Source organism: Salmo trutta, chromosome 25 (genome assembly GCF_901001165.1).
Source record: "Salmo trutta chromosome 25, fSalTru1.1, whole genome shotgun sequence".
Classification (NCBI taxonomy): Eukaryota; Metazoa; Chordata; class Actinopteri; order Salmoniformes; family Salmonidae; genus Salmo; species Salmo trutta.
The window spans coordinates 28,983,443-29,000,841 of NC_042981.1; the positions used below are offsets into that span (position 1 = coordinate 28,983,443).

At 43.6% G+C, this 17,399-nt stretch overlaps 1 protein-coding gene and 1 long non-coding RNA gene across 3 annotated transcripts; both read left to right on the forward strand.

Moving 5' to 3' along the window:
- The first annotated feature begins 576 nt into the window (after positions 1–576).
- Positions 577–9,054, forward strand: exd1 (exonuclease 3'-5' domain containing 1). 2 transcript variants are annotated; one of them, XM_029713564.1, is made up of 11 exons: positions 577–877; positions 5,577–5,645; positions 5,768–5,798; positions 5,951–6,066; positions 6,188–6,255; positions 6,460–6,546; positions 6,664–6,768; positions 6,859–6,939; positions 7,247–7,390; positions 7,558–7,749; positions 8,010–9,054. In XM_029713564.1, exons 1-11 carry the CDS (start codon positions 754–756, stop codon positions 8,724–8,726), a joined length of 1,734 nt encoding a protein of 577 aa, XP_029569424.1. In that variant the 5' UTR covers positions 577–753; the 3' UTR covers positions 8,727–9,054. The 2 variants fall into 2 exon arrangements, with proteins under 2 accessions (XP_029569424.1, XP_029569425.1); XM_029713565.1 differs by having other exon boundaries at positions 578–877; positions 5,972–6,066.
- Positions 9,055–10,966: 1,912 nt separating this feature from the next.
- Positions 10,967–14,823, forward strand: LOC115162724 (uncharacterized). The gene is made up of 2 exons (XR_003869627.1): positions 10,967–11,088; positions 14,485–14,823. It is a non-coding gene; the product is annotated as an uncharacterized LOC115162724 (long non-coding RNA).
- The last annotated feature ends 2,576 nt before the right edge of the window (positions 14,824–17,399 follow it).

The window sequence follows — 17,399 nt, forward strand, 5'->3', positions numbered from 1 at the left end:
GAGGGATCAGCCAATTAATTATACTCATGAGAAAACGTTCCATAACTGAAAGTGGCAGTAAATCGCCAGCCTTGGCATCATACCTGTTCAAACAACACACTATAGGTGGCAGTTTGGAACCTTTCAGTTTGTTTACCAACTCAAGTAGTAGCGGAAGAAAATAGACTACCTCCGAATGGAGATGGCGCTGCCCATTTGCTCACGGTTTCCACTTGTTACCACAGCCACAAATTCAAAATTGGCTATATCGTAATGTGACGTTATGGTTATAAAATGAAGAAAAAAATCGCTTTTTGGTCTTAATTTAAGGTTAGGCATAAGGTTAGCCGTGTGGCTAAGGTTAGGTTTAAATCATATATTAAGAAAATACATTGTAAAAATACGGGTAGGCCGTCATTGTAAAATAAGAATTTGTTCTTAACTGACTTGCCTAGTTAAATAAATAAAAATAGGCGGGGTCATAACTTTGTGGCTGTGGTAACTTCATCTGCTCTCGCAGACGCCACATAGGACATGTACAATGTTGCGTTCTCTACCTATCTTTATGTGACCGTATGGCCTGACCCCTCACACGCTCCACCCCTGGCCGTCAATCAATCACGTTCACGTTGTTGATTCCTCGCACCTGCCTTGGTTAAGGCACATGTTGGTAAAAAAGAAAGTATCGACAGAGATTGATTCGCTGACATTAGCTTTAACTTTGCTTGATACATTGAACAACAAACATAGGAATTGTTGTCTAGAAAGATAACCATGGACGACTTTCAATTCATGGATAGCTTCAAGAGAAAGCGTATCAAATTGACCCTCAAGACTGCGACTTTCCTTGGAATTGTTCAGCGGATAAACGCCAATAAAACTGTGATTTTAGAGGACGGTAAGATATAAAATGAATGCACTGACGTACATTATCTTGATTGAACTATTTATCAGTTTCACAAGGTCATATTTTTTTGCAAAGAATCTCCACGGTATCTGATCACAATCAGCTCAGCTAGTTTGCTATGGTAGCTAACGTTTGTTAGCCAGCAGAGGCGGTTTTTCCAGAAAGATGTGCGCATGTGCTAGTTACTGACCTGGACCCGGTTTCCCAAAAGCATCTCCAATCAAATGTATTTATAAAGCCATGTTTTACATCAGCAGATGTCACAAAGTGCTTATACAGAACCCAGCCTAAAACCCCAAAGATGTAGAAGCACAATGGCTAGGAAAAACTCCCTAGAAAGGCATGAACCTAGAGGGACCAGGCTCTGAAGGGTGACCAGTCCTCTTCTGGCTGTGCCTGGTGGAGAACCAGGCCGTTCTTCAAGATGTTCATAGATGACCAGCAGGGTCAAGTAATAATAACAGTGGTTATAGAGCAGTGGTCACCAACCTTTTTGGAGTCGATCATTTTCTGAGTCAAAATGCAAAACGAGATCCACTGCTCAGAATATTTTTTTTACATGACTTAAAAAAATCGTAAGCCTATCCAACATTAAGTAATTTAAAAACGGTTCTGTAGAAAGTAGGCTTTAGGTCCAATACATTATCACTGCATATTGGCTATGCCGTAATTGCCCAATGTTGTTATTTTCAGACCTTTTTCAAAATGTTAGGTATATGATCACACTGGTAATATATCATTTGTTGTATTACTTGCAAGGCATGGCTGAGTGAGCATAATTATATATAATATATTCGTTTTTTTTTACTGGACTGACTTCCTGCATCTGATGGGAGGGATGGATAGTCCCTCTCCCTCCCTCCACTGAGAAAAGGGGACGCAGTCTTCCAGCTGATGGCGAAACTTGTCGTACTGCATTATTTCTGCCTCATGCACCAATTCATGTTACTCCTATGACCAGAGAAAGTAAAATATTCCTTGATGCTAAAAGACAAGATGCAAATAATAACGCTTATCGAAACACTTTGTTATACTCCTTCATTGCAGTGCTGGTTGTAGCATGAGTGGAAGTAGGGTGAATGTGCTTTTTATTGCTTATAAAACGGTTGAACAAAGTATTGACAGTGCTTAATAACAACATGAACTCATAAAAACAGCAGCTCTTTGCTGTATTCATTGAGTCTCTCACTAGTCATGGTTATAAGTGTTAATCTCACATTATCAACTTTGCTGTGCGTTCAAGGTTTCTTTTTACAGTCTATGGCTTGAGGAAGGTCAGATCACTGTCTGCAGTTATTTAATAAGCCAGCAGTAGGCCAATAGGTGCACTTGATTTGCTCTCTGGGCCTGCCGGGTAGGCATAGTTTTACCTTCAGATACATAAAATGGGAACACTGCCTACCTGGCGCTAGGGCTGCTGAATCAAGTGCACCTACCACCAACAGTGCGACACAAATAAAAACAAAAGGGGAACGCAAGGCTTTATTTATTTTTTTACATAAATGTTTGGTGAAAGACTAGGAATGGCTTGACGATCAATCTGTCGATCGAATCAAATTTTGTTCAAATCAAATTTTTTGTCAAATGTGCCTAATACAACAGGTGTAGACCTTAGTGTGAAATGTTAAAGAATGTTAAGTAAATAAACGAAAGGGGGGGGACACAATAAGATGTCAATAACGAGGCTATATACAGGGGGTACCGAGTTATAGAGGATGCATCAGGTCAGCACCTCAGAAGTAAAATGTAGCTTTTCGTAGCCAAGCATTGAGGTCGAGACAGCAGGTGAGGTAGAGGAAGAGAGGGTTGAAACATTAGGTCCGGGACAAGTTAGCACGTCCGGTGAACAGGTCAGGGTTCCATAGCCGCAGGCAGAACGGCAGGAACTGGATCAGCAGCACGATCAGGTGGACTGGGGACGGGGACAGACAGGAATCGTCAGGCCAGGTATTCCTGAGGCATGGTCCTAGGGCTCAGGTTCTCTGGGAGGGGAGAAAGATGGAAAATTAGAGGGAGCATGTGTAACCTGATGTGTGCAATAATGTGCCAAATCGGTGATTTTAGAGCATTTAAAAAATGTTTGGCATTAGAATAAGCCGCCTTAATATTTGCAGCCATAGATGGTAATATCTCTAAAGACGCTGATCCATCATCAGTATTGTGAAATAATTTGAATGCCTCACAAGTCCTCAACTGGCAGCTTCATTAAATAGTACCCGCAAAACACCAGTCTCAACGTCAACAGTGAAGAGGCGAGTCCGGGATGCTGGCCTTCTAGACAGAGTTCTTCTGTCCAGTGTCTGTTCTTTTGCTCATCTTAATCTTTCTATTGGCCAGTCTGATGGCATTTTCTTTGCAACTCTGCCTAGAAGGCCAGCATCCCAGAGTCGCTCTTCACTGTTGACGTTGAGATTGGTGTTTTGCAGGTACTATTTAACTTTTTTTTTTTAAACGTTTTTAGTCATTTAGCAGACGCTCTTATCCAGAGCGACTTACAGTAGTGAATGCATACATTTCATTAAAAAAATTCTCCGTACTGGTCCCCCGTGGGAATCGAACCCACAACCCTGGCGTTGCAAACACCATTCTCTACCAACTGAGCCACACGGGACATTTAATGAAGCTGCCAGTTGAGGACTTGTGAGGCGTCTGTTTCTCAAACTAGACACACTAATGTACTTGTCCTCTTGCTCAGTTGTGCACCGGGGCCTCCCACTCCTCTTTCTATTCTGGTTAGAGCCAGTTTGTGTTCCGTGAAGGGAGTAGTACACAGCGTTGTACGGGATCTTCAGTTTCTTGGCAATTTCTCACATGGAATAGCCTTAGTTTCTCAGAACAACAATAGACTGACGAGTTTCAGAAGAAAGATCTTTGTTTCTGGCCATTTTGAGCCTGTAATCGATCCCACAAATGCTGATTCTCCAGATGCTCAACGAGTCTAAAGAAGGCCAGTTTTATTGCTTCTTTAATCAAAACAACAGTTTACAGCTGTGCTAATATAATTGCAAAAGGGTTTTCTAATGATGAATTAGCCTTTTAAGATGATAAACTTGGATTAGCTAACACATCGTGCCATTGGAACACCGGAGTGATGGCTGCTGATAATGGGCCTCTACGCCTACAGTTAAGTCAGAAGTTTACATACACCTTAGCCAAAAACTGAGTTTAAATGTATTTCACAATTCCTGACATTTAATCCTAGTATAAATTCCCTGTCTTAGGTCAGTTAGGATCACCACTTTATTTTAAGAATGTGAAATGTCAGAAATAATAGAGTGAATGATTTATTTCAGGTTTTATTTCATCACATTCCCAGTGGGTCAGAAGTTTACATAAACTCAATTAGTATTTGGTAGCATTGCCTTTAAATTGTTTAACTTTGGTCAAATGTTTCGGGTAGCCTTCCACAAGCTTCCCACAATAAGTTGGGTGAATTTTGACCCATTCCTCCTGACAGAGCTGGTGTAACTGAGTCAGGTTTGTAGGCCTCCTTGCTCGCACATACTTTTTCAGTTCTGCCCACAATTTCTATAGGATTGAGGTCAGGGCTTTGATGGCCACTCCAATACCTTGACTTTGTTGTCTTTAAGCCATTTTGCCACAACTTTGGAATTATGCTTGGGGTCATTGTCCAATTTGGAAGACCCATTTGCGACCAAGCTTTAACTTCCTGACTGATGTTTTGAGATGTTGCTTCAATATATCCACATAATTTTCCTACCTCATGATGCTATCTATTTTGTGAAGTGCACCAGTCCCTCCTACAGCAAAGCACCCCCACAACATGATGCTGCCACCCCGTGCTTCACGGTTGGGATGGTGTTCTTCGGCTTGCAAGCCTCTCCCTTTTTCCTCCAAACATAACGATGGTCATTATGGCCAAACAGTTCTATTTTTGTTTCATCAGACCAGAGGACATTTCTCCAAAAGCGCCATCTTTGTTCCCATGTGCAGTTGCAAACCGTAGTCTGGCTTTTTTATGGTGGTTTTGGAGCAGTGGCTTCTTCCTTGCTGAGCGGCCTTTCAGGTTATTTCGATATAGGACTCGTCAGGTCTTGGCTGACTTGATTTTCCAATGATGTTAAGCAGAGGCTCTGAGTTTGAAGGTAGGCCTTGAAATGCATCCACAGGTACACCTCCAATTGACTCAAATGATGTCAATTAGCCTATCAGAAGCTTCTAAAGCCATGACATAATTTTCTGGAATTTTCCAAGCTGTTTAAAGGCACAGTCAACTTAAAGTATGTAAACTTCTGACCAACTGGAATTATGATACAGTGAAATAAATCTGTCTGTAAACAATTGTTGGAAAAATGACTTGTGTCATGCACAAAGTAGATGTCCTAACCGACTTGCCAAAACTATAGTTTGTTAACAAGAAAATTGTTGGAGTGGTTGAAAAACGAGTTTTAATGACTCCAACTGTGAAAAACATGTATTTAAACTTCTGACTTAAACTGTATGTAGATATTCCATAAAAATTCAGCCATTTCCAGCTGCAATAGTCATTTACAACATTAACAATGTCTACACTGTATTTCTGATCAATTTGATGTTATTTTAACGGACAATTTTTTTGGGGGGGGGGAATTTTTAAATGACTCAACTTTTGAACAGTAGTGTAGCTAGCTTGTATTTGACTGTTGCATGAAGCTAGTAGTCTGCAATGTATGGGTTTAATCTTTTTCAGTTGTGGATGTCAAGAATGGAAGGAAATTCCCTGGAGTGAAACTATTCTTTGGACATGAAATTCTGAATGGTAGGTAGCCTGAATCGTGCACTTTTATTTCTGTCATTATTACTAGCTAGCTTTACAAGATGAATCTAATGGTCTCTGGTCTTCTGCTATGAATAACTATTAGTTACCCTTCTATCTTTCAGTGGAATTCCCAAATGTAACAAAGACTGACCGGTATGTCTGATATTTACATCATTAGTGAGTGGATGAAAGATTATCTAACCATGGAATCATTCTTTGTATGCATCTGCCATATTTTACAATAGTTGACTTTGCTCACGGATAAATGAATGTGTCATTAGTATTGCATGCCATAATACCAAAAGACTGTCTGCTCTGTGGCTCAGAGATAACACCAGTGACCACAGACCTGAAGGTCACCTGACAGTGGCAGAGTTCCAGCCTTACAGGAAGAGTCTCATACTGAGGGAGTTGACCTCAGGTTAAATATTATATTGTACACGTTTAGCTAATAGAAGCCATAGATTTGCATCATTAGCTTTTTTCATTAGTTGGTTTATATGATCTATGTAGTACTACAAATAGATATCCGCCATCCTCAGATGACGATGATGAGAGCCATGTCAACTTTGTGGTCATTGATGAGTTCCATGAGAAGTTTGGTCCTGCTGTGAGTACCTAACCCTCACAATCACTGTTTCATATCACCTAGCCCCTGGGTGTAAGCTTCACGTTACATAGCCTATTGGCATACAGACGTGGATGACATTTCTGAGGGAAATGAATCTAGTGTGAGCCTAAGGAGTTCTGTGTCCTGTCCTGTGGGTGTACGGATTGAACTCTAGCACCTTGCTTGGTCACGCTCTCCACCTAGATGATGCACATCCGGAAGCAGCAGGTGATCGGGATAGGAGCTGATGGGGTCGGGACGTTCCAGCACGAGAGACTCTGTTGGCTGCAGGTGAGGAAACACAGATCCTTCCTAGGCTTTTACATATGCCTGTTCTAGTTCACACAATCTATTACTTTTCATCGTTGGACATAGTTCAGTTGTTCAAATTTCCAATCTTCTTTGTAGATTGCCACTAAGAACAAGGTGTACCTCTTTGACATCCTGTTGCTTGGAGCCCGGGCCTTCAAGAACGGCCTGTCCATGATCCTGGAAAATAACCACATATTAAAGGTGAGTAATTTAGATGGGAGAGTTTGACATATTATCTAATTTCACTTCCACCTCATGCAATTTCTGTCTGTATATATTTATGTTGTTCAGGTCACTCATGACTGCCGGAGCCTCGCCGGATGTCTGATGGCTCAGTTTGGAGTAAATCTCACCAACGTCTTTGACACGCAGGTACTATACTGTAGAGGGGAGGGTGTGGCTCAGTTGGTAGAGCATGGTGTTTGCAACGTGTTTGCAACGCCAGGGTTGTGGGTTCGATTCCCACGGGGGACCAGTACGGGGGGGAAAATTTTTTATGAAATGTATGCATTCTCTACTGTAAGTCGCTCTGGATAAGAGCGTCTGCTAAATGACTAAAATGTGAGTGTGCAGCCTAAATGTTGTTCTATGAATGGATTCTTACTTACCTGTAGGCATCATACCAGGTGTTGTTCTACCTGCCTTATCACAACAATGTAGTCATGTTATTTCTTCATAGGTGGCAGATATCCTGTGCTTCTACACAGAGACCGGTGGCTTCCTGCCAGACAGGGTCAGTACCCTACCGAAGGTGGTGAGCCTACATTTGAAGATGTCCTCGTCACAACTCTCCTCTCTCAACATCAAGTCTCTGCTCACCAAGGTACAGAACCCTAAAGAAGGGAACATAGCACAGCATTATGGATGTGGTGTGTGTCTTTGTCTCAGTGGAACAGAGAGCTGTTGGAAGACTTGTATTTGTGTGTGTTAAAGGTTTAGAAGGTGTGTCTGTACTAAACCTGTATCGGTGTGTCTGTACTAAACCTGTAGGAGGACAAAGAGGTGTGGTACGTGCGTCCCTGCCCTTTGTCCCTGCTGAAGGTCATGGCCCTGTCGGTGATCCACCTGCAGCCTCTGAGACTGGTGCTGCTGGATGCCCTCATGGCTGACTACACAGGCCTGGTGGACTCCTACCTCAGCGGCAGCCGAGAGGAACCTGTCCACATGCAGAACATCGGCTCGGTGAGCCACTGAGCTTCACACACACGACCCAACACAACCACCCAGATAAAGTATTTACATCCTCAAACATCCAGAGCCACTTACTCATTACTGTACGTTTGACAATGTTGAGAGAATATTTAGTGACATAAAAATGAATAGATCTCCATGGGAGTAATTATCTGAGATATAAATGTCTCTGTGTTGTGTTGAGATGATATAGAAGCTCATGGGCAGCTGTGTGTGTGTGTGTGTGTGTGTGTGTGTGTGTGTGTCTACAGAGCAGTGTTCTGGAGTTGCCCAGTGAGCTGCGGGAGTTGGAGCACATGCGTCGGAAGCGCCAGAAGTGGGCCGTCGACCGCTACCCTGTCACTGAGCAGGGCCTGCTGGAGCGCTCCAACCCCAGACCACTACCCCCATCACAGAATGGGCAGGGCCAGGACACAGCCACCCAAAGACAACCAGACCCTCCTGTCCCTTCAGCAGTGGCGCCTGTAGTCCCAGCACCAGGGCAGGGCCCAGCAGAGACACCCCGTCCCAGCAATACCCTGGGGGCCTCTGACCTCCATGCTATGACCAGTGCCCTGACACAAGAGGCCCAGCAGAGCTACAGGAAACAGCCGTCTGGAGTCGTCAGCCCAGTGGCTCCACCAGGAGAACCAGGACTCTTGGAGATAGTGATGGACACAATGGCAGGCAGAGGGAGGTCCCTGTTGAAAGACCCAACGCCACCCATCCTCCCTGTGTTCCCCTCCCTGGGAAGAGGCCTGGCTCTCTTGATACCAGCAGCCCAGGTCCCCAAGGAGAGCCCCGGAGCCCTGAAGACCCAGGCCCCAGTGGGGAGGGTAGAGGTGCCTGTCCCCCCAGGCCCAAGACCCAGCCCAGTACAGCCATCTGAAAACATCCCTGGTGCAGGGAGAGGCCTCATCCAGAAACCCCAAGGTCTCACCTCTCCTCTCAGTCTCTCCTTCAGTTCATTTAGAAAGAGCCACATATGATTGGGATTGGTTGGATCAAAACTACTTTTGTACATTTCTATTCTACAAAGACCACTAGGTGGCGGTAAATTGTCAATTCTGTTTGCAATATAAATTGCACCAATGTTTGGGGGTGAAACTATATTGTTTTAACTGCTTTTCTATTTCAAATGTACAATATCAAATCATAATTGGATGAGTGATATTTAGAAAATTGTGTCCATGGTATCTGGTTAACCTGTTAACCTATACATTTGTTTATTTAAGGTTCTATTTTTAAATCTGCTTAAATTGCTGTTCAGCACTTGTTCCTTTACAAAGTTAAATTAACACCAGTTCAATACTATGATTTGTTGTGATTCTGTCTTTCTCTCTTTCTGGCCTGATTTGCGTGAGTAATGGTACATTCTGAATCTGTTAAGTGCAGTCAATTCACTTGGTAATGAGGTCCTCGGCGTACAGGGAATATTCTGCCAGGCTACAGTCTGATCATGTCCAACTCATTCCTTTGACAACAATACAGAACATAGTGTATCAATTCATACCAGCCCACACCTGGATGATGATCTGTGCAGCACCAGCAGAATTATAGTTCAGCCAAATGAAACACATCAAGTCCAAATATTGTGGACATGAAAAACCTTTTATGATTCATTAATTTCAATGTTTCTTCTCAAAGTCCAATAGTCAGTTGTGTAAAACAACCGCTAGCACAGAACAAAGTACCCAATATAGCTTAGGATGATCAATTTACTAAATTTGGCTTCATGGTTGCTGTTAATTGAGGTGGAACGCAGGAAAGCATTGATGGATATGCTGTTAATGAAAGAAAAACATTGTTTCTGGAAGGTTGCTTTGATTACAGATGACTGCAAAACCATTAGAGCTGGCACAGCATGAATGCAGGATGTTGACATGAAATTGATATTGCCTGTCTGCAGCACTAATCACTCAAGAAGTTCAGATGCTGACGATCATAAGTACCCAACACCTGCCATGTTTTACACAGGAAAACAAAGCCATGTCTTATTAATCTACGGGCTTCCTGAATTAGGATCCTGCAATGCAGATATTACACACGTGTTCCACAGAGCCACTTTGAATTAATTTTCAGAGGTGCAGTTTGGGATAAACAGGATATTAAGACAAAAACAATGTGTTTAAACCGCAGCAGGGCGTGCGGTACAAATGGGGCCCACATTAATCACGTCTTATTGCCATGGTTATCTACGTATAGCAGCTTGGGCTCATGCCAGGTACCCTCATTGAAGGCATGAAACGGATAAAGTAGTCTTAATTAACTAGGAGGGAGCAGAGCAGAAAGACCCATCTCTCTTAGCAACTGGCTCCTCAGCTTCTGCTAGGGACTGGATCGATAGTTAATGGCAGGCGGATTGATACAGTTACATATTGGGATATTATTTTTGACGATATATCGTATAGTTCTGATTCGCAATAGTTTTGCGCTACTTGGCTGTACCTGCACCAAAGCGGCAGTATTTTTCCTTCATAACTTGTTCTCCATTTACTTTTTTAAATAGTGAGCCAGTTTGTTTTCAGCAGATTCCATGACTGATCAAAACTTGTTTTTTCATGGCTCTCTTGTCCCTCTGCAGCAGACATATGGTGAGATCATGGATTATTCATGGTTTATTATTATACTTCATCTCCTAGGCCTTTAGAGCTTCTTTTAGATTTCAAATTGAAACAGTCATCTTGTTTCCAGTAATGTGACTGAAAATAGAATTCCAATCAATTTAGTCTTGAAACATTGACCAGTGGCTGTAAGAGCGCCCTCCTGCATTAAGGTTTTCACGAGGCTGTATTCACTGTTGGGCTGTGTCAGTCAGTACATATGAAGTGTACTGTGTATGGTTAGCAGAAATCACATGGCCCAGTCCATTGTCTGCCATACTCTTCCAGTTCCTGAAACTGCACAGGACCAGTCTGTCATTGCCTTTGGTCATAAAACAGTCAACGTTCCCATTGTTTATCCATCATTTTCTATAATATATGATGAAGGGGATGTCGATTTTCAGGGTCTGACTAAACACTGGTTCTAGTTGTTCAGTAGGCTATATCTCCCCAGTCTCTGTTTTGCTGACGTGAAGAAAGGGGTGCAGGAAGAGGGAGGTCTATCACAGGGCTGTAGACAGCTGGGACCGGTCATTGACGGGTAGAGAGGGACCCTTTATTTTAGAGGACACTGCATTTCCTGTCTGTCACAATAATGCATTATGAGCTCCACTTCCTGTTTCTCAGGCCTGAGAGGAAGGAACAGGGCGCTAGTTACACGATAGTCATGGCTTCCTACCAGAAGGACAGTCGACTACACCTTGAACATCGCAGCAGGATGTGCGTGGTTATTTTTAGTGTCGGAGAGGTAAGACACAGACATAAACACAAACTTCAGAAATTCCAGCTGTGTTCATTGGTTACTAGAAACTGTTGTTTCCATGTTGTGGCTCTTCTCCGGAGGAACGTGGAGGTCTACTGTTTGCTCATGGTGTCTACATTTCCTTCCACAGTTAAATAAACAATACAATTAATACAAACTCCTTCATTCAGTCACTGGATGCTTTATCCGTACTATAAACTTAATACCCAACTTTCAAAACCGCTCATCTTAATTACATGGGAATTGATTATACATTGCTCAAAAAAATAAAGGGAACACTTAAACAACACAATGTAACTCCAAGTCAATCACACTTCTGTGAAATCAAACTGTCCACTTAGGAAGCAACACTGATTGACAATAAATTTCACATGCTGTTGTGCAAATGGAATAGACAACAGGTGGAAATTATAGGCAATTAGCAAGACACCCCCAATAAAGGAGTGGTTCGGCAGGTGGGGACCACAGACCACTTCTCAGTTCCTATGCTTCCTGGCTGATGTTTTGGTCACTTTTGAATGCTGGCGGTGTTTTCACTCTAGTGGTAGCATGAGATGGAGTCTACAACCCACACAAGTGGCTCAGGTAGTGCAGCTCATCCAGGATGGCACATCAATGCGAGCTGTGGCAAGATTTGCTGTGTCTGTCAGCGTAGTGTCCAGAGCATGGAGGCGCTACCAGGAGACAGGCCAGTACATCAGGAGACGTGGAGGAGGCCGTAGGAGGGCAACAACCCAGCAGCAGGACCGCTACCTCCGCCTTTGTGCAAGGAGGAGCAGGAGGAGCACTGCCAAAGCCCTGCAAAATGACCTCCAGCAGGCCACAAATGTGCATGTGTCTGCTCAAATGGTCAGAAACAGACTCCATGAGGGTGGTATGAGGGCCCGACGTCCACAGGTGGGGGTTGTGCTTACAGCCCAACACCGTGCAGGACGTTTGGCATTTGCCAGAGAACACCAAGATTGGCAAATTCGCCACTGGCGCCCTGTGCTCTTCACAGATGAAAGCAGATTCACACTGAGCACGTGACAGACGTGACAGAGTCTGGAGACGCCGTGGAGAACGTTCTGCTGCCTGCAACATCCTCCAGCATGACCGGTTTGGCGGTGGGTCAGTCATGGTGTGGGGTGGCATTTCTTTGGGGGGCCGCACAGCCCTCCATGTGCTCGCCAGAGGTAGCCTGACTGCCATTAGGTACCGAGATGAGATCCTCAGACCCCTTGTGAGACCATATGCTGGTGCGGTTGGCCCTGGGTTCCTCCTAATGCAAGACAATGCTAGACCTCATGTGGCTGGAGTGTGTCAGCAGTTCCTGCAAGAGGAAGGCATTGATGCTATGGACTGGCCCGCCCGTTCCCCAGACCTGAATCCAATTGAGCACATCTGGGACATCATGTCTCGCTCCATCCACCAACGCCACGTTGCACCACAGACTGTCCAGGAGTTGGCGGATGCTTTAGTCCAGGTCTGGGAGGAGATCCCTCAGGAGACCATCCGCCACCTCATCAGGAGCATGCCCAGGCATTGTAGGGAGGTCATACAGGCACATGGAGGCCACACACACTACTTAGCCTCATTTTGACTTGTTTTAAGGACATTACATCAAAGTTGGATCAGCCTGTAGTGTGGTTTTCCACTTTCATTTTGAGTGTGACTCCAAATCCAGACCTCCATGGGTTGATAAATTGGATTTCCATTGATTATTTTTGTGTGATTTTGTTGTCAGCACATTCAACTATGTAAAGAAAAAAGTATTTAATAAGATTATTTATTTCATTCAGATCTTGGATGTGTTGTTTAAGTGTTCCCTTTATTCTTTTGAGCAGTATATGTTCAACAGGAACATTGTCTGCTCCTCCATCTCACCATTCTATCTATACTTGTGGGACTATTATTGGTATACCATATTTCCCTAAGAACACATCCACTACAGACATTCCCTATTGTATTCACCGACTCAGGCAGGTTCATTGAATGGATGCCTCTGATCACAGAGGCATCGTGACACGACATACACAACAGCATTATTAATTGACGGGGCTTGTATCCCCTTTGTCACAGGACCCTAAACAACTGTTGTAACCCACTACTTTCTACTATATTACCACTGTCCTGGGGGGGGTCTCAATACCAGAAACAATGAGGTGTCGTATTTAAAATGGGTCAATGTTCCTAGGCAACCACCATCCCTCTTGACTATTGTTAGGTTACAGATTGGTTCATAATTAATAGGACTTCATGAATTATTAACCATAGAGGGGGGGATGAATTGTCCCACCCTCTCCTTTTCTACTCCTTTTTCTAGAACTATCATTCAGTTTGTTGGTTTGCTCCAGCACATCTTGGCCAAAATCATCATTAATATTCACACTTGAGTTGAGCGCTCGCCTGGGCAAGTGCTTATCTTGCCCACAGCTTGCCGGTCATTAAGCTGATTGAGCAGAAAGGAGAGAGGAGCAGAGAGCAGTGTTCGGGTCATTGACTTAATCATGTCTCCCCCTGTGTGTGTGCACTCTTCACATCTGCCCCCCCCCCCCCCCCCCCTCCCGACAGGTCTTGATCATCAGGGCTGGGTGGTTGTGGCTCCACAAGTGAACACTTCTCTGCTGTTAGGTGTGATGACTGGCATAAGGTGTCAGCGAGAGCTTTGCTGTTGGCAGTCATCCGTTCTCCCCTGGGTGTCTGTGGTTTTGCCTGTGTAGCAGAGTCAGTCAGAGGTGGGTGATTTAATTTCCCTGTAGTGTTGGGGAGTTTTGATTAGTCAGTCTTACCTGAGCACTGAGGCAGGTAGGTGGGGATGAGCATTAGCTGCCACTTCTGGTCAAACGTGAAAACAATAGAACTAATAATCTGTACTTTATTATCCTTGTCCACAGGGATAAACGCATCATCAATCATCAGCTTCTACAGTATTTCACACCTTCCATCTGCTTGTATAATACACTACTCTGTTATCATAAGATCCCTTTCATTCATCTTACATATATAGTCCCTCTCTTTCGCTCCCCTTTTCTCTCTCTAGAGTTACACGATTAGCTCCCATTGTGCAGCACTGGTCATATTCAACAGAGGAATGAATAGTTAATGTGAGAACAGCCAAGCTTCTCAGATGGCCACTCAGGTAGGGCAAAAATGAAAACAAAACACTGCATTAATATTTCAGTATGCTCTACTGAAGATATGCTGAGGTATCCCTGTGGTCACTAGTCAGGCTCCACCAGGACATGAGGAGAGCTGTGACCAAACCTAATGATCAGCCTTCAGATGTAAGGGCCTTTGAGTTTATAGGCCCTATACTAAATGCTGATTGTACATCATGCCTAGGGCCTTGAATGTATTATATCTGCAGTGATCTCTCCCTCTCCTCTCCTGTGTACACAGGGAGGCAGCAGGCTGGAGACTAAGCTGTCTGGGGCCTTTGGCGGACTCTCTCTCTCTCTCCACCAGAAGCCCGTGCCATATTGTGACCTTCAGCCAGAGCAGACTGAATCATCGACAGTGGGAACAGATTGAGTGAGCAGATGAGCCGTGTGTAGCCGGGCAGAGGGCAGGCCTGCGGAATAGTACTCAAATACCCCTGTGCCAATCTGTACAACTGGCATCAAATGGACTGTTTCGCACCCAGGCCTTTAACCCCCTAAGGTTGATGTCTGCGCCCCCACGAAAATCTAATTAGTATAATACAAAAATCCCAATAAAAATCAGTCAGTTTAAGCTAGAGATATGTTTTGTTGCATTGGATGTGTCTCAATCCACCATATCCGCCTATGTCGCACTTCCGCATCTCCGGTGAAAGATAACAGATCTAGTGGAGTTTGTCAGTCCATGAAACATCACTATAAATGTCTTCTCACAAAACCGTATATAGCGTCTTAACGCTTTGGCCTACAAACATGATGGTGTTCTCCGTCGTGTTCCTCGACCTCCAGAAGTGTCAGGAGACTCGTCTGAAGTCGGTACAGCTGATCTGCCAACTTCTGTCTGTAGCGTCCGAACCGTTTGGGCTACACACTAAAATGACCCCTCTGTGCAAAGGTGAGACTCACAAACATTTGCTCTAGGACGCCCACAGGCCTCACAAGACACCAACTGGCACAACTGTCCACCAGGACCAGTTGAAAAAATGAATGGAAGTACAGTGCCAGTCAAAAGTTTGGACCTACCCACTCATTCTAGGGTTTTTCTTTATTTGTACTATTTTCTACGTCGTAGAATAATAGTGAAGACATCAGTCTATGATAAGACACGTATAAAATCATGTAGTAACCATACAAGTGTTAAACGAATCAAAATATTTTATATTTGCGATTCTTCAAAGTAGCCACCCTTTGCCTTGATGACAGCTTTGCACAATTGGCCTTCTCTCAACCATCTTCGTGAGGTAGTCACCTGGAATGTATTTCAATTTACAGGTGTGCCTTTGAAGAATATAAAATATAAAATATATTTTTGGTTACTACATGATTCGATATGTGTTATTTCATAGTTTTGATGTCTTCACTATTATTATACAATGTAGAACATAGTTAAAATAAAGAAAAACCCTTGAATGAGTAAGTGTATCCAAACTTTTGACACGTACTGTATATATCAGGGCTGGGCAACTCCAGTCCTGGGGGCCTGGTGTCACACTTTTTCTCCATCCCTAGCAAACACAGCTGATTAATCAAATTTCATTCTAAACTGAAGATCATGACGAGGTGATTATTGGAGTCAGGTGTATTAGCTGGGACTGGGGCAAAACTGTGACACCAATCAGGCCCTTGAGGACTGGAATTGGCCACCCATGGCATATATAGAGACTGTTTAATGCCAAAAATATGGGTTTAAATATATGTTATTTCATATATCTCTCAGATATAGGAGAGACACTTCAGAATAAACTTCCATTTGATTTGTTTTTGGGACTATCTGTTGTTCAATGTGTTTGTATGAGCTAATAGCGGTAAGACCGAAAAAAATGTTTCATCAATATGTTTTTATATATTTTTTTGATACTTCAAGGGGTCTTAAAATTCTAAATGAAATAGCTAAATGATCCTTGGTATGACAATAGCCATGTTCTGTTATAATCTCCACCCGGCACAGCCAAAAGAGGACTGGCCACCCCTCATAGCCTGGTTCTTCTCTAGGTTTCTTCCTAGGTTCCGGCATTTCTAGGGAGTTTTTCCTAGCCACCGTGCTTCCACACCTGCATTGCTTGCTGTTTGGGGTTTTAGGCTGGGTTTCTGTACAGCACTTTGTGACATCAGCTGATGTAAGAAGGACTTTATAAATACATTTCATTAATTGACTGATTATGACCTTCTTAAAATTCCATATAGTTACCCCCCAACCCAATTGAACACTTATGGGAGATTCTGGAGTGGTACTTGAGACAGCGTTCTCCACCACCATCAACAAAACAACAAATTATGGAATTTCTTGTGGAAGAATGGTGTTGCTTGCATCCCTCCAATAGAGTTCCAGGCACTTGTAGATTCTATACCAAGACACACGGAAGCTGTTCTGATGGCTTGTGGTGGCCCAGTGTGGTATAAAATGTCTTTATCACTTTATGTTGGTGTTTCCTTTATTTTGGCAGTTACCTGTATGTACATGGGGAGAGGTGGCTCTTGCGTTAGGGGGCGTGAGAGGAACCAACCATGTCTGTTAGCCTGTCTGCTATGTAGGGCTGGAGCGTTTCACTTGACCTTGATGATGGACCCCATGGCATGGCACCAGGAAACTCTACGCCCAGCACTGGAGGACAAGTGGGAGCCTTCCCATCCCAACCTGAGCCCAGGGTAGAGGCCAAGGACACAGTGGGACGTCAACAGAGAAGATCTAGAACAATCAGAATGCCAGCTGAACGTTTCCGATGCATTTTGGACTTGAGTTTACCAACTGCTGACTAACTGGCCTCATTGCAGTCCCTTTGGTTCAAAGCCTTGTTCTTAACCAGGGGGATAATGACAAAACAAATAGGACATTAATTATTCACAAATATGAACATGCTCATGTGTTAAAGAGATTCATGATAATGAATGGATCCTCTACTTGATGTTCCACAGATAAGAGATCTACTGTATCTCCAATTGTACAGCAGACACTGACAGCACACAATAGAATGTGCCCGTGCAGAAATCTTCTAAACATCAATGAAGATGCAAAGGCACATTACTCAGTGAGGTTTCTTGCCTTGCTGGCTCTGGGAGGCTTAGCGGCTTTGAGGTAAGGGCGGTGCTGGTCAACAGAAGAAAATGTGTTTATTCACCAGAATTTCTGGTAATTAGTCATCTGTATATTGGCACCAT

Coding starts and splice junctions, on each gene's coding strand:
- exd1 (XM_029713564.1), top strand. CDS start 754: ATGGACGACTTTCAATTCATGGATAGCTTCAAGAGAAAGCGTATCAAA. Junction 5,646..5,767: donor TGGACATGAAATTCTGAATG/GTAGGTAGCCTG, acceptor TCTATCTTTCAG/TGGAATTCCCAAATGTAACA. Junction 7,391..7,557: donor TCAAGTCTCTGCTCACCAAG/GTACAGAACCCT, acceptor CTAAACCTGTAG/GAGGACAAAGAGGTGTGGTA.